This window comes from Colobus angolensis, unplaced genomic scaffold (assembly GCF_000951035.1).
Source record: "Colobus angolensis palliatus isolate OR3802 unplaced genomic scaffold, Cang.pa_1.0 Scaffold78, whole genome shotgun sequence".
NCBI classification, from domain to species: domain Eukaryota; kingdom Metazoa; phylum Chordata; class Mammalia; order Primates; family Cercopithecidae; genus Colobus; species Colobus angolensis.
The window spans coordinates 5,191,742-5,218,871 of NW_012121598.1; the positions used below are offsets into that span (position 1 = coordinate 5,191,742).

At 39.1% G+C, this 27,130-nt stretch overlaps 1 protein-coding gene across 1 annotated transcript in view; it reads right to left on the reverse strand.

Moving 5' to 3' along the window:
• ATP8B4 (ATPase, class I, type 8B, member 4) overlaps nt 1-27,130 on the reverse strand; it is a 257,644-nt gene that overhangs the window by 191,289 nt on the left and 39,225 nt on the right. Inside the window, exon 4 of the mRNA XM_011928601.1 lies at nt 749-862. Coding sequence (XP_011783991.1) covers nt 749-862 — 114 coding nt within the window. The remainder of the gene's footprint in view (nt 1-748; nt 863-27,130) is intronic.

Sequence of the window (27,130 nt, forward strand, 5' to 3'; positions counted from 1 at the left end):
TCTTCTTACTTATTAGCCATTCTCGACCTACCAGTTTGATCTGGTTAAAGTATGCTAACATAAATACTAGGTAAATAACTGGCTAACATGAACTATTTATGTGTGTGTACAGTATGTATGTGTATAGTATATATGTAGTTTCCTTGATTTATATTTTTTCCTTCCCAAAATATCCATAAAAGCTGAAATTTCATTTAAGGGCAAATTTTAGTCAAACGAGAGAAAAAGTAAAGGTTATTAACTACCAATTAACCATTCAAAACTGTAAAAGTAGTCACCCTACAGTGAAATAACATATAGCATCATCACTTACTTTACATATATTAAAAATATGTCACTGTTCTTAAATGAAAATTAAATGTGCAAAATTAAGCTCCGCAACTTACTCAGTCTTAGTCAGCTAAGACTCTTTACCTCAACTCTGGCAATCCCCACACTGTAGATGTGAGAGGGAGATAAAGAAAGGAGGGAGGCTATGAACAGTAATTATTAGGCTCTGGTTTGGTTCAAATAAAGTGCAAGGCTGTGTTTTAAAGTGACCTCAGTGTTTAAAATGATGAATGTACTACTTTTTAACCATTCTTACCTCTCCCACGTTTGTGAAGAGAAACAGCAACAAGATTAAAAATCTGATAAAGGATGATTTTACCTAATCACGAACATTTAGCTAAGTAAATTGACTTACTTTTTAAAAGTATAACAATACTTTAAACAAACAGATAATAAAGACATACAACCTAAATATTACCTGTAAAATCAGAAGGCAAAGAAAATAGGCATTTGCCACTCTTTGGAACTGTTCAAATAAATTAATTGGCAAGAAGGTGAGAATATTATATTTCGATGTGTGGATACGATTATCCTGAAAAAGAAATAGCATCATGTTAGTTTGGGGCAAGGCATTGCTCATTATCAGAAATAGCTCTAAAACCTACAAGCCTGAGCCAGAGTAAGAAAGCTAAGCCAGTTATCCAGGAAATTTCAACTCTGTGTGACTCAAAGCCTTCATTTTCCCCAAGATGATACACTCCTGATACTAGGTGAAATTACTGGTCCATGCCATAAACTCACCTGTGACAAAATATGTATCAAATGCAAAAGTCTACCCCTGAGATTTTTGAGTCAGGCACTCAACTATTTGGCAGTCATTGCTTGAGTACCTACTGTATGCAGGTACTGAGTTCCTTCTTGTTGGGGCTTGCAAGGCAGGAGGGAACTTCAGAAATCATCTGTTCCACCTTCCCAAAGCATGACCCCTTTAGATACCTCTGACAAGGGGCTCCTAGGTCTTTCTCAGAAGGTCTCCTGTGATGGGAAACTGACTGCCTCACAAGGCAGCCTGTCCCCATTTCAGAATGGGAATTGCTGGAATGGTTCTTATTATGAGAAATCCAAATCTGCCTCCCTGTAACTTCTTTTTTTAATTTTAATAACTATTTTTTTTCTACTTTTATTTTAGGTTCAGGGGCATGTGTGCAGGATTGTCACACGAGAGAACTATGTGTCACTAAGGTTTGGTGTATGAATGATCCTGTCACCAGGTAAAGAGCATGTTAGAGTGGGTAGAGGGCTAGACATGAACAGGAGGGGAGCTCCTGGGAAAGGAAACCTCTGGGAAGGTTCACACCTGAGGGACTACCCAAAATTTGCATATTAATGCCATCTCTAGTGCTTGTGGGGGTTGGGAGCACTTAATCATATGTGGGTAAGAGAGATTGGAGGTAGCCATACAGAAAGAAACACCACGGAATGCCTCTTAAGACACCCCAATAATCATTCATTCTGCAGTTAAAATGTCAGAATGTCGTTAGCAACATGCTAATAAGAAGGGCAAAGGGGGCCAGGCACAATGGCTCACGCCTGTAATCCCAGCATTTTGGGAGGCAGAGGTGGGTAGATCACCTGAGGTCAGGAGTTCGAGACCAGCCTGGCCAACATGATGAAACCCCCTCTCTAGTAAAAATACAAAAATTAGCCAGGCATGGTGGTGTACGCCTGTAGTCCCAGCTACTCAGGAGCAGGAGGCTGAGGCAGGAGAATCACTTGAACCCAGGAGGCAGAGATCACAGTGAGCCGGGATTGCACCACTGCACTCCAGCCTGGGTGATGGAGCAAGACTCCTCCAAAAAAAAAAAAAAAAGGAAAAGACAGGCAAACGGGACATTACCAAGAGAAACCTGGCACCACAAGTACACATTAGGACAGATAAGGAAATTCCAAAGAGATATGCGGGCCTAACAGGTACAGATTTGACCACTATACAACCTTTCTAGGATGGTAGCAATGAGCAGGGCCACCATCAGACAGGATTTGTATTGATCACCAGCCCACACAGGCATATTAACCAACAGTAAGGGAGGGTCCCACAAGCCTAGGTGAGGAGTTAAGGCAGGAGGGGGAAAAACGAGGCAAAGGAGAAAGGTGGAGACTTGAGACAGGGGCAGTAATTTGCAGAAAAAGTCCAACATGATAAAGCTCCCTGTACAGAACCTTTGGAACTGTTTTCACACAGGATCATCCCACTCCTCCTTTGGGGTGTACCCATTTTTTCCTACAATAAGCTCTTTACACTATATTTCTTTTCAATAAAATTTTTCACTATCTTCCTACTGTCTCTTGGTTGAAATCTTTCTTCCAAGTTAGACAAGAGCTGGGATATCCACTCTCCCTGGTAACAAGCATTAGTACCCAGTAGGTAGTTTTTCAACCATTACCCCCACCCTTCCACTCTCCTCACTCTAGTAATCCCCAGTGTCTATTGCTGCTGTATATGTCCATGAGTACCCACTGTTTAACCCCACTCCTAAGTGAGAACTTGCAGTCTTTGGTTTTGTGATCCTGTGTTAATTCACTTCAGATAATGGCCTCCAGCCACACCCATGCTGCTGCAAAGGACATGTTTCATTCTTTTTTTATGCCTGTGTAGTACTGCATGGTGTATAGGTACCACTTTTTCTTTATCCAGTCCACCATTGATGGGCATCTAGGTTGACTCTATGTCTTTGCTATTGTAAATAGTGCTGTAATGATCATACAAGTGCATGTGTCTTTATGGTAGAACGATTTATTTTCCATTGGGTGTATACCCAGTAATTGGATTGCTGGGTCAAATACTAGTTCTGTTTTAGGTTCTTTGAGGAATCGCCACACTGTTTTCCATAATGGCTGAACTTATTTACACTCCTATCAACAGTGTATAAGCATTCCTTTTTCTCTGCAACCTCACCAACATCTGTTATTTTATTTTATTTATTTTTTACTTTTTAATAATGGCCATTCTGACTGGTGAGAGATAGTATCTCATTGTGGTTTTGATTTGCATTTCTTTAATGATTAGTGATATTTAGCATTTTTTCATATATTTGTTGGCCACATGTATGTCTTCTTTTGAGAAGTGTCTTCTTGCCACATAGCAAATTCCATCCCTGGGGTCACCTAGACCAAGTCTAAGGCCTTTCTATGTTGATAACCTTCAAATACTTGAAAACCACTCATAGGACTCCCATAAATACTTATTCTGACTTGGACATTCCCAAACCTTTCAACCATTCTCCATGATTTATTTTACAGGCATTTCTTCCCAGTCAGGCTTTTCTGGATCCATCCCAGCTTCTCTGCATCTCTCTTAAAACATGATGCCCAGAACCAAACACAACTGTAGAGCTGGCTCAACAAGTCTATGTATAGTAAGGACTTTGATGTTCTGTGTTCTGAACTATTATATTGACATGTCCAAAGATTTCATTGGCATTCTGGCAGTTGTGTCTCACTATGTCTTCATATTAAGTTTTAATCAACAAAAATTCCTAGATCTTTCTACATAAATCACTATTAAATCATGTTTCCCTTCCTATACATTTATAGTTGGTTTTTAAAATATTTCTGTATAACATCTTTCATATTTCCTATTACACCAGCCTAATGAAAAAAAAATCAATCTTGAGTGTACTATCTAAAGCATTAGATATTCCTCCCAGCTTTGTGTCATCAGAAAATTTCAAACACATGCCTTTTATGTATTCTTCTAAAGCTGTAGACAAACATACATTTAAAAAAAAAAGGCTAAATGTACCAAAAAATTTTTTTAATTAAACCAATAAAGCTATGGCAAACTACTAGAGATCTCTCTACAAATTAATGTTAATACTTTTTTCAGGTATTATATAAGACATATTAAATGTGTTTTATTTAACCATTTGTAAAGTCATATAACTATATTCTTTGAGGCTTAATTCTATCCTATCCACAAAAATAACATGAGAAATTTGGGGTGACAAATATTACTGAAATTCAGAATCAACATGCCCAGAATAATATTTTTTGAATTAGGTTAGTTTGGGGTAACTTGTTTTAGATGAACCTACCCTGGCTCCTAGCCATCACTCCTATCTGTTTTTTTAAAATCCAGTCATCTGTTAAATGACCTTTTTTAACATTTGATATGATTTGGCTGTGTCCCTACCCAAATCTCATCTTCAATTATAGTTCCCATAATCCACACATGTCATAGGAGGCACACGATGGGAGGTAATTGAATCATTAGGTGGTTACCCCGATGCTGCTATTCTCACAATAGTGACTGAGTTCTCACGAGATCTGATGGTTTTATAAGATGGTTTTATAAGGGGCTTTCCCCTCTTTCGCTCAGCACTTCTCCTTGCTGCCTCCATGTGAAGGACATGTTTTCTTCCCCTTCCATCATGACTCTAAGATTCCTTAGGCCTCCCCAGTCATGCTGAACTGTGAATCAATTAAACCTTTTTTCTCTATAAGTTACCCAGTCTCAGGTATGTCTTTATTAGCAGCATGAAAACAGACTAATACAACATTTGTCAGGAATCAAGGTATCCAGTTTTGTGCTACAAGTTGTGGGAAAAAAAGAAGAGATGTCAAGAGAAGAGTTTCCAGGTTAGTTGGTCTGATGCACACTAATGTACTGAAAACTGTTCTGAAAGCTAGGTATTGTAGTGTGTTAACTACTCAAAAAGTTAACACACTGCAAAATAGGGTGTGGGTACTGTCAATCATATGTTTCTCTAAAGAAAGGACTTGGAGAAAAGAATGGGGAAGATTAAAGCTAAGGAGAAAATACAGTTAAATAAGGAGCTCGTATTCCTAATTCTGTGTTATATTTTCCTTCTAACTTAAAACTAAAATAGAGGGTAGCCTAGCATCTTGCCAAAAGGACATATACAATGTCTATAACCATCAAAACCATGGTAGGAATTATAAAGAAACTCTCCTACAAAACTGAGTCCCATATAGGTAAAGAGTTAATTCTGTGGGATAAAGTAATAATGCCAAACAGAAATTATGACAATATTCTCCTATTTGCTTAGCTTGACATATAGCAAGGATTGTTTTTGTTCTGTTGTAACTTAGTCACAGATGATGCAAACCCTCACAGCTTTGAATGGGAACAAGGAACAAGGGCTCCCCCTCCTGGAAAATCTCTGGGCCAGTCTACTTTTCTTTGTTTTTCAACCAAAAGCAAAACACACTTCCATTTCCACTGCCCTGTCCAAGCATATGAGTACTGTATTGGTAAGACCTTAAATCAGGCACATTAATATTTAGTCATTTCATAGGCTATGGGCCTACAGTCCAATCTGAGTCCAATTCATTTCATAATAAGGCACAGAAAGACCTTCACCACTATCCTTTCAGAAGTACTTTCCCACCATGAATGACTAGAAACATCCCAATCCAGAAGAAAAGGAAGAGACTCCATGGAGCCTCTTTGGTGCCGACAAAAGCCAAACTAGAGGCCATGGCATTAGCTTGTTAGTGAGGAGGAAGGTTCATAGATTCCACAATGAAGTAGGCTTGGGCTCATAGTCACAGGTGATGCCAGACCAGGGCATGATCCCACATAGTGGGAAAATGCCTCCCCGTAAATGAACGTGAGGAAGCACCTGTTCCCTGTGGAAAATGTGCTTCCAAGAGGGAGAAGGGCAAAGATGAGCTGAGGCCCATTATTCCTCCAAGATTGACCCATCCAGTCAATGATTTCATCTCACACGTGGCAGAGTGGGTAATGGAGTTGGGAGAGAAGTGTCACACCAGTAGAGAACCCTCCACCTGGAAGGCAACGTCATTGCTTCTCTAAAATATTTTAATGCAAAGGCCCTTAGGTGGGCAAAAGGTGGTACACTTGGGGATCTAGAAGAGGGCCTATGAGGCTGGACTGCACAGGTCAGCACAAACAGGCTAGATGGAGTAGTTCCTCAGAATACATACTAAGAATTTTAGTCCTTATTATCAAGACCAAAAGAGTCTTTATTATAAAGACTAATAAAGACCAAAATCATAAGTGAAGGGGGAATTACTGAAACGTCTTAAGCAAAGAAGTAACTTGTTGAGATTTTTTTTTTAAATATCACCCTAGCTAGGTGGAGAACAAATCAGTGGTGACACAAGAACAGATATGAAAAGAGCGATGAGGAGGTCTTTGAATTAGTCCAGGTGAGAGATGATGCACAGCTTGGATCAGGGTGGTGGCAGAAGGAACAATCATGAATAGTAATAATAACTGACATTTATCGATTTCTTACTATGTGTGTTGTTCTAAGAGTTTTACATTTTATAGCTCATCTTATCCTCACATCATCCTTATGAAATAGGTACTATTATTTCTATTCTGTAGAATAGAAATCCAAGGTTCACAGAGATTGAGTAACTTACACAAGGTGACACAGCTTGTTAGTGGTGGTAGAGCCAGGATTTGGATCTAGTAATAGACATTCTACTCCAGAGTCCACGCTCTTCACCTCTGTGCTGCCCCAATTCATGGCAAAGCAGTTATCTCTTCTGCTTTCAGAGTAATCTGTCCTTGCTCTCTCTTGCAGTCTGCATTTCAAGCCTGCTGCCACTTTCTTACCAAAGGAAATTCAGTGTATTTACCTTTTCCTCTCTAGTCAAACCCTTCAGGCACAGCCCTTGTTCTATTGCCTGATGTATGCTTACAGCTTCCTTGGATTCTCTTTCAGTTCCCCTCAAGAGTGATTCTCTTGGCCCCTAACAAAGCTCAATGCAGACAAACAGTATGCATAACCACTCCCTTACTTTAGCTTTCAACCCAAGCACAATGGCCAAAGTCCTTTGTATTTCCAACATTTACTACCTGGTGGGGGGCGGGGGCGGGAGCGAAGGTGGGGAATAAAGTAAAGAAAATGAAGTAAAAATGACAAATTTTTGAGAGATGGACTACCAAATAAAATATTAATAAAATGGGAAGTATTATTTTTTCTAGAGATCCTCATTATACATACAAAGTAAGTGTATTGCTTAAGTAAACAAAGCAAATAGAAAATAACAAACTCTGCTATATTAACAAACATTTGGAGCATTTGGGAGATTGCCTCAATTTCCCACTGGCAAAATGGAGGAACTAATAACGTTTCTCATATATTTATGGAACTATCATGGAAATGAGAGCATAGACATAAAAGCATTTCTGCTAAATTGGAAGAATTATGCAAATATAGCATTTTTGTGAGAGACCCCCAAATAATTCAACTGTATCAATAAATGCAACGTACTAGTCAGGATAACCGGCTATGCTACAGTAATAACACCAAAATCTTCATGGCTTAACCCAGTAAGAGTTTATTTCTTGCTCATGCTACTTGCCCAACATGAGTCTGCTCATCAGATACTCGTAATGGACCACCCACCATCTTCAATGCTTCAAGGTATATTACCAGAGGAAAAAGAAGCTCTGAAGAGTCCCACTCTCATATGTAATGCTTCAACCCAAATGCTCACAATTTATTGGTCAAAAGAGTCACCATATGTCCAAAAGACAGAAAGCTAGAAACATTAATGGATGTCACTAATGGCTATTGCAACCAGTAATGGACGCTAACCTAGTATCTTGAGAGTAAGAGATGCATCTACTACCAAATATACCAAAAACCAATCTCAGCACTTTAAATTCAGTCCTGTTAATGACATATGTAACATTCATTTGACTATTTCCTCTCCCCATCAACTAAACAATGTGCCAAGTTCCTTAGTCTCGTGAACTGGATAGATTCATCTCCCATCCATAATTCCAGGGTCAAATTAGCTTAAGGCAAGTACACGGCCCACCCTCCTAATTACAATTTTGAATTCAGACACTGGCACATAAACTACGTCAATTCTGAAATTTGCTGATAATATAAGCTTTCTCTTTTCTATTGCATTCCAATCTGAAAACAAGTAGCCCTACAGATTACTAACAGCAACTTGGGGCTATAAGTGGGGAGGCTGCCAAGAACAAACTCTGCACTAAAAATTCAGGGCCAAGAAATGCAGAGAAAGAAACTAGACCAAACCTCTCCCGAGACTAGCCCATCTCTGGACTTTTCAGTTATGTGATCCATTCATTCAACTCAAACTAAGTCAATTTGAGTTGGTTTTTCTTTTACTCTCAACCAACCAAACACCAGGTAAGAGCATTCATAATATATGCAAGATCAGTTTGCTTTTTAAATAATAGCTGACTTGTATCTCTATGTTTGTCTTAAAGAATGCATCCCAGAAGGCTTAAACCCGAATGAGCTCAGTAGTTGTCCAGGGACACTGCCTACGTCTATGAGTCCCACAAGCCCCAGGAGCTTTTGCAATGAGTACCACAGTTTCCTCACTATCAAATCATCATCCCACATCTGATGAGACATTTGTACATCATGACAACTATAAAAAGTAACTTTCCAGAGCTTGAAGGGGAAAACATCTAGCTTTTCTTGCCACAAAAGGAGGCAGATACAGTATTTTTATGGTACGATCCAGATTCCAGAGACAGAAATAATCCTGACTAATAAGGGAGAGATTATCTCTAAGCCATAAAATAAAAAACAAAAAGGGATTGTGTCTACAAACTACTGGCATAAAAGGGGAAGTAGCCAAAAGGCATTTGTACCACTCAGAAAATATGTGAATCACCCACGTTTATGCAAAGATCTCAAAAGAATGCATGTATGGGACCTGGAGATTAGACATCTGATACCTCACGGATACCAGGAAGAACCCCTGGAGGCTTCTCAGTATCAGCTGACTTTTGCCTGGTGCAGAGTCCACAGCTTTCCAGGATAGGGGCAACCGAAAGACAACAGTGCTCTTCTATGAACTCTGCTGAGGAAGCCTCAACCATAGAAGAGGCTTTGCAGAGAGTGTCAATCAATAATGACTACACTCATCATCACTACCACCACCACCATCATCTTAACGTTCTCCTGAGTCTGGGCTCCCAGACTTGAGCAGAAAACATGTATGAGGAAGGAAAGAGCAGAGGGCACATATCCCCCAACTTCCATTCATTCATTCAACTAATTTTTGTTAAAGTCCTTCTGTATGTCAGGCAATAATGTTATTGAGCCAGGGCTATAGACATGACTAAGCAAAGACCCTCCCCTCATCGAGTAAGTTTGTATGTTAGTTGTGGAGAGAGAGGCAGGAACAAGCAGACAATAAACTTGTAAACTGATGACACAATTTAAGGAGGTGATCATCAAATACTATGACAAAAATAATGAACAATAGAGCAGGAGCAGCTTGCCTGCCAAGACTCCCTCAGGAAGCCTTCTTGCTTGATTTTCCAGGTTAATGCAGCATCAAGATTACCCTACTTGCTGAGACCAGTGGGAATACGTGTCCCCTAGAGGGTGCTCGCTTCCTGGGTGCCCAAAAGAATCCTTTGGGCTATCAAAAATAAAAAAGAACTTCATGTATATTTTAACTAAACATGTTAACATTACTAATGTTTAATTACTATAGACAATATATGTGTATATGTGTGTGTATATATATACCTATAGCAAAGACAATATAATACACATAGTATCTATAGTAAAAATAATATATAGTACACACATGCATATATGTGTATACACATGTATATAAATATTAATAGTACAATGTATGCATTGTCTATATGTATACACACATATAGATTAATTTCTTTTTTTTTAATATTTATCGAAACAAGGTCTCGCTATGTTGCCCAGGCTGATCTCGAACTCCTGGCCTCAAGAGATCCTCCCACCTCGGCCTCTCAAAGCACTGGGATTACAGGTATGGATTACACCACATTCAGTCAGATTTAATTTACTTTTACAAGTGAGGAACATGCTCAAAACCTTTGAAAACTGTGGACTAAACACTGTTATAGACAAAGGAGCTCATCTGTGCCTCCATCTTTTAGATCATGTTTCACCAAGACTTGGGCACAGAATGGAGAACATATGACTTTCTACGTTATGGCTTCTCTGGGTCATATAGTGACACCAGATAATGGTATTGCCTCCTTCCATCTCCAGGGTCTATGCTGAACACTGTAAGTACATCATCTCAGGCAGTCCTCAAAAAAATCCAATGAGTTGTGACTATTTCAGCACCATTTTACAGATGAGGAAACTGAGGTTTAGAACAGTTGTGAGAGTTGCCTATAAAAGCAAGTCTTGTACAATCCTGTGTTCTCCCAAATGGTGTTTCATGAGAAACAAGTCAGAAACTAGGAAGTCTCTAAACTGCCTTTTGGTTAATGGACTTACTGGCCCTCATCTGACATCCTTCACTCTGGTGAAGAACAGAACCTCTCTAAACTAAATCACAGTGAAGGACTCACATTAATTCAATCAGCTGGAGTAGTCACTTCCAGTCCTTTCAATCTAGGGAGAATATCGCTGGGCTTGTCTAGGGAGCTCATTTTCCATCTAGACCTCAGGAACAGAGATAGTGGCCAGGAAAGCTTTCAGGCTTCTGTCTCCCCACAACGCAAATCTGTCTGACAGTGTCACAAACTTTATTCTCTTTTCTACCCCCCAGCCTTAATTTAGTGTTCCAGTGTCTGAAAGACAGTTCTACAGCTAGTAAATGGCCTATGAATAGTAATTTATCTACAAAGAACTAATTTTGGATAATTATCAGGGGAACAAATTAAATTTCCCTCTGAGATTAATTTAATCACACTATTTTTTTTCTCCAGGGTGTTTAGAGGCATACAACATTTTAAATAGTTGCAATAAAGTGTTTACTTTCTTTTCGTGACATCTAAAAAAGGACTGAAAATACAGACAGAAAGAGAGAAAAAGACCTAGTATATGCCTTCTCCAGAGAGAAAAGAAGAAGACATACAAAAGAGAAAAAGAAAAGAAAGCAAACACTGTGTTTCAGTGGGACTTCCCTGGGGCATCCCTAATGATCTGTTTGCCTCCTATCTCTGCCGGGCCGGAGCTCTTCTACGCCACCTCCTTTTCAATCAACTGGGGATCTAGGGAGCCAACCCTCAGCTTTGGTCCACGAATTCATCTCAGCCTGAGCTTTAGGGATCTTGTATGATCAGAGTGGGCATTTCTTTGAGTTGAGGTGGGAGCTGGCTTGTTCAAGCCCATTTCCTGAACTACAGGGGATTCTTTGGACAACTTAGTACAGGTGGACTTCTTTGTTTATTAGGTCTGAAAATCAGACCATGTTCATGCTGCTGTGTAGTCTGGGAACTAAGCCAAATTTCAAGACCTCAGTGTTTACAACAATAAGAAAGACACAACAGAAAAGTCCAGTTAATGAGGAAAGGCACCCATAAAGAATTGCCCAAAGAACCAAAGAGGTGTAATAGCACACTATACACAGTCTAATCCTCCCTAGCACTCTACTTCTGATAGTAGAGTTCTACATAAATAACACCACCTCGGGGTAGCTACGCAATTTTCTCCTGAACCCCTAAGGATCAGATGGAAAAAGTGCATGCAATTGTGAGCACTCTCTGCCATGCCCAAGGGGTACTGGAGCAACTGGGACCCTGATCCACTCATGAAAGTGTTCTCCCGCAACAGTCCTAGCCTTTCCTGGTCTCCAGCCCCTTCACAGCCAGGGCTGGGGAGTAAATCTACATTCAGACAAACCCACAACACCTGGCTTTGTGTTTTTTGTTTGCTGAGTGGCTTTTGTTTGGCAGTAGTAGAGTTTGTTTGTTGAGAGTGAGAGAAGACTGGGAAATACAGAAGGAAAATTCTCTACACGGGGCAGGTAGGGGAGGGCAGGGAAAAGAAGAGTTTTAAAGCATCTTCTATCATTAAAACATATCAATAATAATCTATGAATAAAGTGCCACTCTTTAATTTTTGTGATTATATCATGCACAATGGGTTTGATGAATTTTCACCAAATTTGAGGTTATGCTTGAGCTAGTCTGAGTTAAATAAAGACTATCATAAATTTGCCTTGTGGGACTGATAATGACGTTCCCTGATTACATATACAAAAATAGGCATTTGTCTTCTGTAGGAACTAACACGGAGATTCAATAAGAAGCCCAGGTGGATGCTGAGCAGAGCAAGAGCTGCAGGGTGAGAAGATGCACAGTGAGTCTCCAATCAAAACTCACTAGGCCAGATCCTCTAAGTCACTGAACTGATTTGCAATTGAGCCACTTCTACGGGAACAACTCTAAGTACCAGGCTCCAAGTCAAATAACAATGTGACTTAGTTGTTCAATAGTTAATGATCCACCAGAGCATCACTAGGAAGGCCAACTAGGAACAATTGTAAATGTACAAAACTGTGAAACAAAGCAAACCAGATCCTTTCCCCTGTTCCATGAATGAATGAGTGGATGAATGAATGGCTCTAGCTGCAGCTCCTGAACCTCCTCCACCATCTCATTTCACTGCCTTCATAATCCTCTTCCCTAGTGCATTCCTCATCCATGTTCCTCTTCCTGATTCACTCCATCTGGCATAAGGGTTAGAAAACAAAGTTCATCCAGACACTTATGCAAGTGTGTCAGTTTTCCAGGAGGAAGAAGCCAGAGAAGTCAGAGGGTTTGGAGGAACAAAATCAGGAGGCTTGTCAGAGGAAGAGATAGATGATTGTGCCCTGTATCCCTCCCTCTGAGGGTCACCAGGGGTGCTATCAATGAGACAAGGGACTTGAAGGGCTGGAGGAGGCAAAACCTAGGGGTCTGTGGACTGAGCCCTCTTTTAGAAACTGGTTTTCCCCAAATGGTTAATATTTCTTGTTATAAGTCCACAAGACATCTAGCCTGCTTTAGGTATTCTCTTCCCACAATTGTCATTTCCAGTACTGTAAAATGAGTTGCCCTCAGTAAGGAAACTGAAACCCAGAAAGGCTAAAAGGCACTTGCCTTGGCTGAGCCAGAGCCATGGCCCACAGCATCCCCTGGGTTTCTAGGAAATTTTCTGATTCCAGAACTAAAGAAAAGCTGCCACTAGGAAGGAAGAAGGGAAGGAAGGAGGGAAGGCAGACATGCTGTACTGAAAGGAACTACTTATATGACAAGACCGATCACCTCAAGCCTTAAACTTAATACACACAGGTTAAGAACGAAGACCTTCCTCACAAACCCGGTTTCAGAAAAGCTTCAAGAACTTCTTGAAGACATTTTTCCTAAAAAATCTACTCATATTCACCACAATGAAACAACAATCCAGTTAAATAATACTTGAGTGAGCGCAATTTTCCCAAGAGATATTTAGGAAAAAGTGAGGGCTCAGAGTCCTGAAGCTGAAAAGTGATTCCATGTTTTATCAACTAAGTGACCTTTCTCTTAATTCCTCCAATCCTTCATTTCCCCCATGTAAATTTGCATGGGAATACCTACCATGCAGAGTTGTTGTGAAGATGAAATGAGATAATACATGTAAAGTGCCTAGCACTGTGCTTGATAATTACACACTTTCCCCGTCCTGCCCCCACCACCACCTCTTTGCTTTTGCCAAAATCTTTCAGGCACTACTAACTAAAATAAGAAGAAAGAATCAGTTCAGAACTTCTGAAACTCAAATATGTATATGAATCATTTGGAGTTTTGTTAAAATGCAGTGATAAACCTGTAGTTTTGTGGTGGGGCCTGAGAGTCTGTATTTTTTTTTTTTTTTTTTTCGAGACAGACTCTCGTTCTGTCGCCCAGGCTAGAGTGCAGTGGCTTGACCTTGGCTTACTGCAAGCTCCGCCTCCCAGGTTCACACCATTCTCCTGCCTCAGCCTCCCACGTAGCTGGGACTACAGGCGCCCACCACCACGCCTGGCTAATTTTTTGTATTTTTAGTAGAGACGGGGTTTCACCGTGTTAGCCAGGATGGTGTCGATCTTCTGACCTCGTGATCCTCCCGCCTCGGCCTCCCAAAGTGCTGGGATTACAGGCATGAGCCACCGCGCCCGGCTGAGTCTGCATTTCTAACAAGCCCTAGGTGAGGCCAATGATGCTGGTCTGTCTGTGGACCACACTTCAAGAAGCAGAGTATTAAAGAGCTCTAAGAGTTTTGATAGGCACAGATTGCTGTGATATAGGAAAGGCTGCATGCAGCTTTTTCAAAAGCTGATGTAAGTTAAATTAGTACAAATCCAAGGGAGTCCCATTTGTGCACTAGAGACTATGAACCTTAGGAGGTACTGGATTCCCCCAGCAGGCCGTGGAGTCGAATCAGTGTCACAGGTGAAACACTGAAATGCCTTACTCCAGGATTTAGGCTAGAAGTACGATGTGCCCTTTTGACTCAGCTGAAGATATATTTCTAGACTTCGTTTTCAATCCTTTAAGAAAAGTATATTGGATGGGGAAAAAAATAAGTGAAAAATCAGATGTTTTTCCCTGCATTTTCAATTTAAGCTCTGGCAAATAAAAAGATCAGATCAAGCATCAAGTTGGAAAACAAAGGAACCATGGAGGAAATTCCACAGGTATGTGGAAGCAAGGAGGAGCACAGCAGGCTAAGGAGAAGGAACAGGGATCAAAGAAATTCTTATTTTTAACAAATGTACATCCCAAAATGCACAGGCATCATTTGCACAGGCAATAGCATATAGGCCCTGAATGGTTTCAGGAATTTAGTAGTAGCTATTAGTTGATAAAACATAAATTCAAAACTATTCCAATGTCAAAATACCTTATTGATTTCAATAAGCCTATATAAAATTCACATTTGAATTAAAGAAACAACAAAAATTAACTGCTTTTCATATTTAAAGCATTCAATTCCAATATACCCTGGAAGCACTTTTCAGTGAGATCATCATCTTCTTCAGTCAGTTTAGGTTTAGATCTACTTAAATGTGACTGGCACGTGACTTTCTGAGTAGCCAAATGGTTCCCCAAATCCAGACAGGGATTCAAAGTACAGTGCAAATTGGGAAGTTTTCAAGCCAAGTCAGGTCATTTTTACACTACATAAATGAAACATGGTATTTTACCATTATTTCACTCTCTTTGAAAGATATTTATTACCAATGTGAACAACTTTAAGAAAATGCATTTATCTCTTCCTAGAAAATTGTCTTCCTTACCCAGATACAGTGAAAATGTTTATTATAAGCTAACATTACTTAACTTTGTAATGTCTTATACTGTTATTTCATTTATGCATGTGAAATAATCTCAAAATTCCAAGAGCTCCTGAAGGGCTGAGACCTTATACGTTTTTAAGTGTCTAGGGCATTTAACAAAGTGATAAGCAAGAATTACTCAATACATGCGATATAGTTTGGATGTGTGTCCCCACCCAAGTCTCATATTGAAATGTAATCTCCAGTGTTGGAGGTGGGGCCTAGTGGGAGGTAATTGGATCATGAGGGCAGTTTCTCAGGAATGGCTTAGCACCATCCCCCTTGGTACTGTCCTTACAATAGTGAGTTCTAGTGAGATCTTGTCATTTAAAAGTGTGTGTCACCTTCCCACTCACTCTCTAGCTCCCACTTTCACCATGTGATGTGCCTGTTCCCCCTTCACCTTCTACTATGACTGGAGGATTCCTGAAGCCTCCCCAGAAGCAGATGCTGCTGTGTTTCCTGTACAGTCTTGTAGAACCGAGCCAATTAATCCTCTTATAAATTACCCAGTCTCAGGTACTTCTTTATGGCAATGCAAGAACAGTCTAAGACAACATGGCTGACAAACCCAACTGAAAAAAATACAAAATAATATATGAGAGGAAGACAATTCCACTTATGAGAAAATAACATGAGTTAATATAATTTTTCATAATTAATGACACATCACAATAATTTTCAGTACATAACCTACAGAAGTTCTTTTGCCAAAGGAAGATAGGCACTAGCATAAATATAGATTTTTCACATTATTTAGCACAACATGCAGTTTATTAATTTTCTCATATCAGAGTGCAAGGGAGAAAAAAATCAAATATTCTGTTAGCTAATTTTCTCACCTAGAAAAGCATTTCTTTTTCTGCAAAGCATTGTAAAGAAGTTCAGCTCACTTGTGCTTCTAACCTCAAAAATGTCTTTCTTAGGACAATGGCGTTTTTGTGGTATTGGGTCTACAAGAGTCTTTGAAATATCACACATGGTACTAAGTGGTTTGTAAGAATCATAGGGATATAACTTAGGGAGGAATCTTCAAAGTTCAGTTATTCATTCTATCCTTCTGCTTCCATACATGTAGAAGTAATCTAAACCACCACTATAATAGATGTCTTTAAGAAAAAAAAAGCCTTTCTGCTTATTAAGGCAAAGAGCAATATTACTACATAGTTAAACAAAAATTGGGCTGCCAGCAAGGTCAGTTCATTATAGAAACTGGAAATAGTTAAGTAAACAAGATGTAATGATTAATGGCCCAACAGCAACCTATAGGGAGGTCTCTAGTGATAAGATGCATGGCTATGTTCTTAATTGTGTTGTGCTCAGTATTTTTATTACTAACTTAGATCAGTGATTAATCCAGGTTGCCCATTAGAATCACTAGGGGAGCTTTAAGAAAAAAAAACAAAATGCCTGGACTCCACCCCTAAAACTCTGATTTAACTGACCCATTTGTTTAACTATCAATGACAATGCAGAGATATGCTAAGTCCGCATAGATACAATAATAAAAGGAATAGTTTAATGACAGAGTAAGTGCCTATTATATGCCAACAAGCCCTGTGACAAGCAAGATATGGAGATAAATGTAACACAGTTCTTGTCATTAACAATAAAAATAAAATTAAGATGAGATTAATAGATTCAACAGTCATTGAAAAGATAGTGCAGTCTTAGACTGTATTAATCATCTTTCTCTACTTCAAGATGGTCAAATAAATTCTAGACTATTGTGCTTGACTTTGGAGGACCCCACTTGAAGAAGTTATAGAAAAGCTGAGGCTCTTTGAATAGAAAAGGAATAGCACGTGATTTTCCTGGAGACCTCTTTATTCAATGGATTCGTGTTTGATAATTTTAAACACAAATATCAGAAGTGTTACTGCATGAAACAGAAGACATGTTTGCTTTGCTTTGGTCTCTGAAGAAAAAGCTAAAACAATGGAAAATAAAGCAAGAGAATATCAATTTGGCTCAACTGATGGAAAAATCACCTAATGATTAGAACTACTCAAACACAGAAAAGGCTGTTTGGGGAGACAATGAGGTCCCCTCTTCTAGAGGGATATAAGCACAGACAGGATATGGAGTTGGTTAGAATTCTGTAAAGAGAGTTGAATGGAAAAGCTTTAAAGGATAATTCCACATGAAATTCCACAGTGTATTATAGTTAGGCTAATTTCCTTGCAGTACCTAAGAAATCAAGTTTTTCCTTTTGTATAAAGCAAAAAGCCCTTCTTCTCTAAACTTTTGGACAATTGGGACACAATGATGTCACCATCTATTACATACCTAGATGGCACCTGAACAGCCACATCTGTAATGATGTGAATTGACAACCAAGGAGCACACATAAAACCCAATACAATTAGGACTGCTAGAGACACCAAGTCAAGGGTATCAGGAGCTAGAGCTTTAGATCACCCATCTCGGCATGTGACTCTGATTGCTGTCTTCTGCTTAATTCCTCTGAGAATAGTCCTTCATTATTCAAGCAAAAACATTCTTACAAAACTGTATATACTTCCTCACAACTACAGCCTTACCCCTGTGCACACACTCATGCAATAGGCATAGATTTATTGACACATATATAGTCCAAGTCTTGGATCATTTTTAAAGTATTAAAGTATTTTCAAGTTTAATGCCTAAGTAGCTTACTTTTGAAATAAACCTGCAAATTGTATACTTGATGTATTAGTCTATTCTCATGCTACCATAACAAAATACCTGAGACTGGTAATTTATAAAGACAAGAGGTTTAACTGGCTCATGGTTCTGCAGGTTGTACAGGAAGCATAGAGGCTTCTATGCATAGAGGCTTCTAAGCATAGAGGCCTCAAGAAACTTGCAACCATGGCAGAAGGCAAAGGGGAAGCAGGCATATCTTACATGGTTGAAGCAGGAGCAAAAGAGAGAGGGAGGAGGTGCTACACACTTTTAAACAACCAGATCTCAGGATAACTCACTCCCACTATCATGAGAACAACACGGAGGGGATGGTGCTAACTGACTCATGAGAACTTCATCCTCATAATCCAGTCACCTTCTACTATGCCCCACCTCCAACACTAGTGATTACAGTTCGATGTGAGATTTGGTGGGAACACAGATCCAAATCATATCACTTGATCATTGCTATGAGAGCAGATTTTAAGTGCTCCCATCACAAAAAAAATAGTAAGTTATGTGAGACAAGGCTCGATTTAGCCATTTTGTAATTTATACATATTTCAAAATATCACGTTGTGTACTACAAATAGATATAATTTTTATTTGTCAAAAAAAAGAAACTACATAGAAAGTCAGGTCTAAAATGTGACAGTAATCTGGGCACTAGTTTCATAATAGTAGACGTGAATGTAAGACTACCTTGTTACATAAATCATTTGACCTTTCAACAACAAAATGTACAATAGGATTGTTATCATCTTTTAGCAATACGATTCCCAGAACCAGACAATTTAGTCCAGTAAAGAAGATTGCAAAACAAGATAAAAACCATTTTGAAACCGTTGGGGTTCGTGGTTTTTCCGTTAACCTCTTGATTGTTACTAAACTTGCCCAATTTCATCCACACAGTTGATTTATGGATTATTTTCATGAACTATTTGCCAGCAAAGGAAACTGCATTTATAGTTCCTTCTTCACAGTAACTTACTCTTCGTTCTATGTCATCTTTTCATTTTTCAATCTTACACTTATTCCATTATAGCCAAGCTATAATAGAGCAAAATTCTATCATCAAAAATTGCTTATTTTAACTCTTACAATTCCAGTTACGTATTACTTGCATACTTTTCAATTGTGTAACATTGCAGTGAAGAAACTAAAAGTAAAAACAAATAAATAAGCCAAATCTGTATTTTTTTTACTTAAAATTTACTTCTCAAAGCAGATGGAATGGGAACTAGTTTATGAAATTATCTCAAGCCTGGAACAGGTAAATAACAAACAAATACCTCAGAGAACTTACCTAGATTCTTTAATTACTTTAATGTGCCATTTTAGAACATTTAGGAATAGAAATTCAGAGGCCAGAAAAAAAAAAAAAGATTAAAACAGGCAAACTAAATTAGGGCAACAAGAAATCAGACGGAAGCTTAGCCAAAGAATAACACTATTTAAACACATCAGATGTCAAAAAGATTAAAAAATTTTATGCTTTCATGCTCTTGAATCCAGAAAGAAAATGAATTTGAGAGATATACAAAAAATATCTTTTCTCCTACAAGTAAATTATTTATAAAGAAAAACTTAAAACCTTTGCCATGTCAAACTTAGAATAACATACACAGATATTAACAGCACACAAAATAGAAGCCATTTTCAATGTTTGCTAAAAAGCCACTGTTACTATGGTGAGGCCCCAATACAAAAAAGCAACAACTAACAACCAGAAACCCATAACAAATGCAAGTTACTGGTGCTTTCCATGACTAATTCCAACTTGTCACACTGCTTGTCATCATCTGTACTCTTTAGTTGGTGCATGCGGTCATCAGGCCTATAGATGAGGATCCACATCATGTGGGCAGTACAGCTATGCTGCTCAAGAAGAATAGAGACTCAAATGTCCCATCAGTCTGGGGACGTGTTTCAACACGGTGACATCCCAAGAGTCCCCCAAAGAAAATATTCAGAGTTTTATCTTTCCATGGATTTTACATACATATCTGAAAAGCCAAAATATGTGAAAAGAATGATTTAAAAAGTAGTTGACCAAATTTCAGTGAGCCTGAAAGCTTTTACACTGCTTCTCTTCTCTTTATTGCAAGCTATTAATTGAATTAGCTCTACCCAACTCCTTCTTTTTTTACAGTTTTTTTTCTGCCCTCTGACTTTCAAACCTCAACTTACTTTTTTTTTTTGTCTTTGAAGATTTTATTCTTCATAATCAAATTTTACATAAAGCCAATCCCAATACCAACTTAGGGTGATAATATAGGACAGTAACAGCAGCTGAATTTCGTGTTTTAAAGCAAACCTGCATTTTGATTTTTTTTCCAATTATTTCATTCTTTTTTTTTTTTTTTATTATACTTTAAGTTCTAGGGTACACATGCACAACATGCAGGTTTGTTACATATGTATACATGTGCCATGTTGGTGTGCTGCACCCATTAACTCATCATTTACATTAGGTATATCTCCCCCCCTCCCCTCCCCACAATAGGACCAGGTGTGTGATGTTCCCCTTCCTGTATCCAAGTGTTCTCATTGTTCAATTCCCACCTATGAGTGAGAACATGCAGTGTCTGGTTTTCTGTTCTTGCGATAGTTTGCTGAGAATGATAGTCAAACCTTAACTTTCTTAAAAAATTAAAACTGCTTTCTTGAGGTACTCCAGTTACTTCCTTCTATTAAAGATGCTTTCCCTTAGTTCTCAACCTCATGGGCACCTACCATTAGACCTGTTCACCACTCCGTCTTTCCTGAGACATTCCCTTCCTTAACACTTTCCTCCACTGTCCTCTCTTCGTTCACCTCAATATTTGCTGTCCTCTGCTCCTTCTTAAGTTCTTTCCCTCCCACTCTCTAACAAGCTGAGTTTCCACCCCATACCTCACATTTAGCAAGTTCCATCACTGTTTAACAAGCCCCACTTCTCTCCTAGCTTAAAGCCAAATATCCTTCCAGCCGATATTCCTAAATCTACGGCTCCCACCACACCCAATTTCTGTTCCATATTAACCTGGCCATTTCCATTTGGGGATTTGGCCTATTTTATATGGAGGACAAATAAAATCCCTTTTCACTTTGTGACTCCCCAGCTCCTGAGAGCCAATGACCTCATGTTTAAACTCTTCTTTTAAATAGTATGGTGCCACCTACCCAAGCCATAATTCCTCATGACACACTCTCACCTCCCTTAGCCTGTAGTCTAAGGTCCGACTACAAGCTTTTGCTCCTGCCTCTCCTTGTTAACACTGGTGGTACAAATAAACAAACAAGGCAGGAATCATTTCCCATTCCCTCTGGCAAAACTTCCTGAAACATTTTCACATACTTTGAGCTCTCCTTTCCCTAGCATTTATAGGCCACATCAAAAAATTAGAATTTTGCTGCACCTTTTCATTCTTACCTATTATTAGTTTCATTCTAATGTGCTGGGCTTCTCTTCCTAAGTAGATTATATTTGCTCCTTGAAAATAGAAAGCAGAATTTGTACCTCTTTTTTTTTTTTTTTTTTTTTTGAGACAGAGTCTTGCTCTGTCGCCGGGGCTGGAGTGCAGTGGCACAATCTTGGCTCACTGCAAGCTCCGCCTCCCGGGTTCACACCATCCTCCTGCCTCAGCCTCCCAAGCAGCTGGGACCACAGGTGCCCGCCACCATGCCCAGCTAATTTTTTGTATTTTTAGTAGAGATAGGGTTTCACTGTGCTAGCCAGGATGGTCTCCATCTCTTGACCTCATGATCCGCCAGCCTCAGCCTCCCATAGTGCTGGGATTACAGGCGTGAGTCACTGTGCCCGGCCTGTACCCCCTTTCTTAATAGCTCCAGTAGCACTCAACACACTGCTGGTCTAAGCAGGCAGGTCCTATAGCAGGCACTTTGGGGCCCACCTAAACCTACTCTGCCTACACTAGCTTCTTCATGTATTGTTACCCCTTTGAGCTTTATATACTTTTTGCACGTTGCCTCAAACATTCTTTGGAAAATAAATGAGGAAAAGGCACCAAACATACATGTTGCTAGGTATAGAGCAGGTATGTTGTGAATATTAAATTTTGAAAATTATTTTTATTTCTATTAAATAAAAGGGGACAATGAATGGTCTATGCACCCCACACACAGGAACAGGAAATTTTCCTGTCAAGCCAGTCTTTTCTCAGAGAAACACAGATACATTATTATGACATGGGCCTAAAGAGGCCCAGTGACCATCTCGGCTCACACACTGAGAATGATGGTGAACCATGTTTTTCTACTCTACTCTCAACCACTTAGATTCTGAGTTAAGAGGAGAGAGAAGTTTGCTGACTGTGGAAACGTACAATGTCCTGTGTAAATGGGCGGGAGGGAAATACAAGGAGTTCATGCTGCAGGGAGCCTTAGTGGTGTGATTGCGGCACTGGCTGCTGGGAGTCGGAGGCACTCAACCACATGGCTGCACTGAACGAACACTGGAAAATCCAAATGGGCATTGTTTTACCAACCACAAAACATCATGACAGCAGCAATAGATTTCATCCAATAACTAGGATATCAACAAGGTGTTTTCAGATTCTAGGAATAAATTACAGCATTAGAATCATAATTTTTAGGTGGGACTCTTCCTTTCTAAGCATGTAAAACTACTGGTTAAATCTTCATCAATTTACATAAGCCTATGCACTTCCTAAACGGGATCGATAATTCCACTCAGGAAAAAAATCCTTTAAAAACTGCCCATCTACCTTTGTGCATTAAATATATCCAGATAAAATTTATTAAGTGTTTTGGCTTTACCGAAGTTTCTGAGTTTAAGGCAGGATAAGTTTCTCATCACTCAAATGAGTTCACCTCCCTTCTCAAATTCTGTTAAAGTTCAAGAGAATTGAATGGGGATAGATCATGTCTGGGCCTATGTGACAGAGAGTGAGAGAACAAGAACCAATGGGAACCAGTGCTTTCCATCTTTTTTTTGAACTTTCAAACAAAATCAGAAAATAGCTATAATTAAGCTAACACTTTTTATGATATCTTTTAACATTAATACATTTTAATACAGCGTCAACTGTTTTCATCACTTCTACCATTCACTCTGAAATGCTTTTAACAGGAATGAATCTGACTGTTTGACTCACTCACAATTTTTCTTTTAACCATTATTAACATATTTTAATACAGCTGTTTTCTACTTCTATTATTCATTCCTTTTACTAACCAAGAAAACATTGAACTCCCTTCTAATGAGAATTATCATTCTAGCAATTGGCTCACTCTCCCTCTTCAATCCCATTTTGTCTTACACATTTTGGCAGTCTAAATCCCTCTTGTAATTTGATGTTTTTACCTTCCAGTTCTCACAATACCATCTCTAATTTACACATTAATTTGACTTAGAATCATTAACCTTATCTTTTATGTTCTAAACCTTTTATTTCTCAAAAGTGCTTTTGATCATTTTTAAGCCTGTGCTATGTCCTATAATGTGATTGCAGCTTTAGAGTTTGTTGATAAATGAAGGTTCTCGAGGTATTGAGGTATCTTCTGCCAGCCTTCCAGGAAAAAAAGTTTGGTTGGCCGGGTTTAATGTTTCTGGAAATTGCACAATTTATCAGAGCTATCTGTAAATTTTTCTCCTAAATTCTTACCTACAAAAGCCCGGGGTAATATTTAAGGTCATGCTTAGCCTCACATTGTAAAATTGTGTATCTCCTTTATTTACCTTTGTCTTTAGAATATAAGAACTTTACCAGTATTTATGTGAGGAAAGACAAAGTAATTGGGGTTTGTTTTGTTGCTGTTGTTTGGTTGGTTGATTGGTTTTTTGCTTTGTTTGTATTTTGTTTGTTTTCCAAGATTGCTCAAAAGAGCCACATAACATCATGAAAAAAAATATAGGTTTTAGAATCTGGCCAATCTGCATTAGAATTCCAGCTTTGCTGGAAACCATCATTCTCAGCAAACTATCGCAAGCACAGAAAATCAAACACCGCATGTTCTCACTCATAGGTGGGAATTAAACAATGAGAACACTTGGACACAGAGCAGGGAACAACACACACCAGGGCCTGTCCTGGGGTGTGGGGAGCGGGGAGGGATAGCATTAGGAGATATACCTAATGTAAATGATGAGTTAATGGGTGCAGCACACCAATGTGGCACATGTGTGCATATGTAACAAACCTGCACGTTGTACACATGTACCCTAGAACTTAAAGTATAATTTTTTAAAAAATTCCAGCTTTGCTACCTTTTAGTTGCATGACTTAGGCAAGTTACTAAATGGAGCCCCATCTTCATCTCAGTGGGTTTTATGGAAGATTGAAATACGTTCAAAGTACCTGGTACACAGCTGGGTTCAAGCTGTACGAATGTGAGCTATTATCTGTGTGACCCTGAGCAAGTCACTTAAGTGAGATCTCAATGGCTTAATGTTTTCATATATTTTAAAAATATAATTAAAAAGTAAGAAATAAGAGTACTTCATGGACTACTTGTAAGATTAAATAAGTTTAATATAGTACAGTGCTTAGAACCATGCCTTTCATATGGTGAGCCCTACCTGTTTTAAGCTATCATTATCACTATCTTTATTAATTATTATGAGCATTCTGCCTGGGATATGTCTCCAAATTCATTTCCATTTGGAGTGATATTCTTTAAAGCTGGGCAAGACTGAGCAAAAGACACCAGAATGCTGCCTTTCTTAAAAGGATATTCCATTTAGGGGTCTAAAAAAAAAAAAGCTTAAAATCAGATAGGCATAGGTTCAAATCCCAGCTCTACTTAGACTAGCTCACAGGGTGGTTGTATTTTATTCTACTTTACTCCTTACAATAACTGTATTAAATAGGTGCTTTGATTATCCCCAACATATAGCAGAATAGACTGAAGCTGAGAGAGGCTCCACAGCCCTCTGACTGCACAGCCAGTCAGCCTTTTGGGTGTTCCCGAACCAAGGCAACACCACCTAGGTATAGTCGGGGGTCCCATGCTCCTTCTAGGAGCATGGCAGGCACTCTTTCCCTCTAAGCCACAATGGAAGTCCTTTATTCTGGGATATCTGTGCCCCTCTCTGCTCTGTAGCTTTTCTTTCTCCACTTTTGCTGTCACTCTTAGTTTTGCCACTCCATAGTGGATTTTGTTTTTATCTCGGTTTGTTGTTTGTTTTGTTTTGACACGGAGTCTCACTCTGTTGCCAGGCTGGAGCGCAGTGGCACAGTCTTGGCCCACTGCAACCTCCACCTTCAGGGTTCAAGCAATTCTTCTGCCTCAACCTCCTGTGTAGCTGGGACTACAGGCACACACCACCACATCTGGCTAATTTTTGTATTTTTAGTATAGACAGGGTTTCACCATATTGGCCAGGCTGGGCTCGAACTGCTGACCTCGTGATCCACCCACCTCGGCCTCCCAAAGTGCTGGGATTACAGTCGTGAGTCACTGCGCCCAGCCCATCTTGGTATGTTTTAACTCAGAGATGGAGCTACCTTGTTCAATCTGCTGTGGCCATGGGGTACTCTTCTACTGCCTCGTCATTATTAGTAAAACCCAACAGAAAACAGCCACAGCCACACATGTGCGTGCTTTTGTTCAATATCATGAAAGCTCAAGAGAAAATCATGTCTGTATCATTAGCATTTTATGACTCTTAAAAGAAAGAAAGATCTGAAGCAATGGCAACATGGGTGGTAGGCAAATGGTATGTTGTAATTCCCCATGCTTCTCTGTGAGTCTGCAATATTCCATTAATTAAGCAAAAATAATTGCAAATTGAAAAGAGCATATCATTTTACAAGGCACAAACATAATAAGGCTTTCCTTATAGGGTTACAACTCATAGAAGGAAAACACTTGTTATATATTGGAAAACAAGTAAATGAAGCCAAGGACTTAAACGCATAATTATCCCAGAGCAGATTAGTTATTACTGGGTATTTTTCTCAAAGTCTTAAATATACATGTATCTAGTTCTCTGATTTGGGACTTGATGGTCAAGACTTTCAGAGGTCATTCTCTACAGTTAAAGGACTGGCTGTAGAATGGATGGAAAGGCATGGGGCCAAGTCTGGTGTTCACCAGGAGGGCTGAATGACCATATGTCAGGAGGCCATACAGAGTGACATTTGTCACCTTGGGGAATTATAGCCCCTCCCTCTCCCAAGCTAAGAAGCATGTTTATCAGCCTCCTGAGAAGGATTTCTTGTCTCAAGAGCAGACTTACTTTAACCAAGCTTACAAGATTGATGAATAAAATCAGAGTTTGTCAGTATACTGTTCTACAATGAGAAATCTGTCATGAAGATGGCATATTGAATTACTACAGGGAAACCTACATTGAAAATCAAATTATAAACACAAGTTTGCATGACTAGCACAGCATGAAAAAAGAGAAATTTTAGCTACCTCTCCTAAATATTAATACATATGAATGTTAACTAATCAATTAATAATTAATCAAGCTATAATAGCCCAATGCACCCATCTCCATATATGGGAAAGATCTGCCAATAGGAACAACACACAACTCCATTGACCAACATTCTCTCTCCTCTAGCTGGTGCCTAATGGACACTGCCAAAGTTTGCCCCTGGGACTCTCATATTTCTATGCTTTAATAGCCGTCAAACCCCTCTTTGAATTGAGACTTTCTTTCACTAAATGTGCTGGTAAATGCAATCATATAACAGGTCTTACAGGCCACATATCACCTACAGAAACAACCCTATCAGTTATCTATCTTTGAGCTTATAAAAGATTCCAGGTAGCAACTTAGATAGAGTCACAGAAGAATAAGAACTTTATGAAGGCCCATGATGTAATTCATGAAGTTGTTCACCACTGTAGCCTAAGACAATGCTGGTCACTTAGTAGACATTCAATAAATATTCCTTATGTCAATGAAAAATATCCTCACTTAAAATAAACTGTTCAGTACAAGCCTAAAGCCCACACATGTAATCATTCTGTAAATACAATCATTCAGGACCTGGGAACTGGGAACTTTATCTGTTTTTTTCTTTTTTTTTAGATGGAGTCTCCCTCTGTTGCCCAGGCTGGAGTACAGTGGTACAATCTTGGCTCGCTGCAACCTCCACCTCCTGGGTTCAAGTGATTCTCCAAGCTTAGCCTTCTGAGTAGCTGGGACTACAGG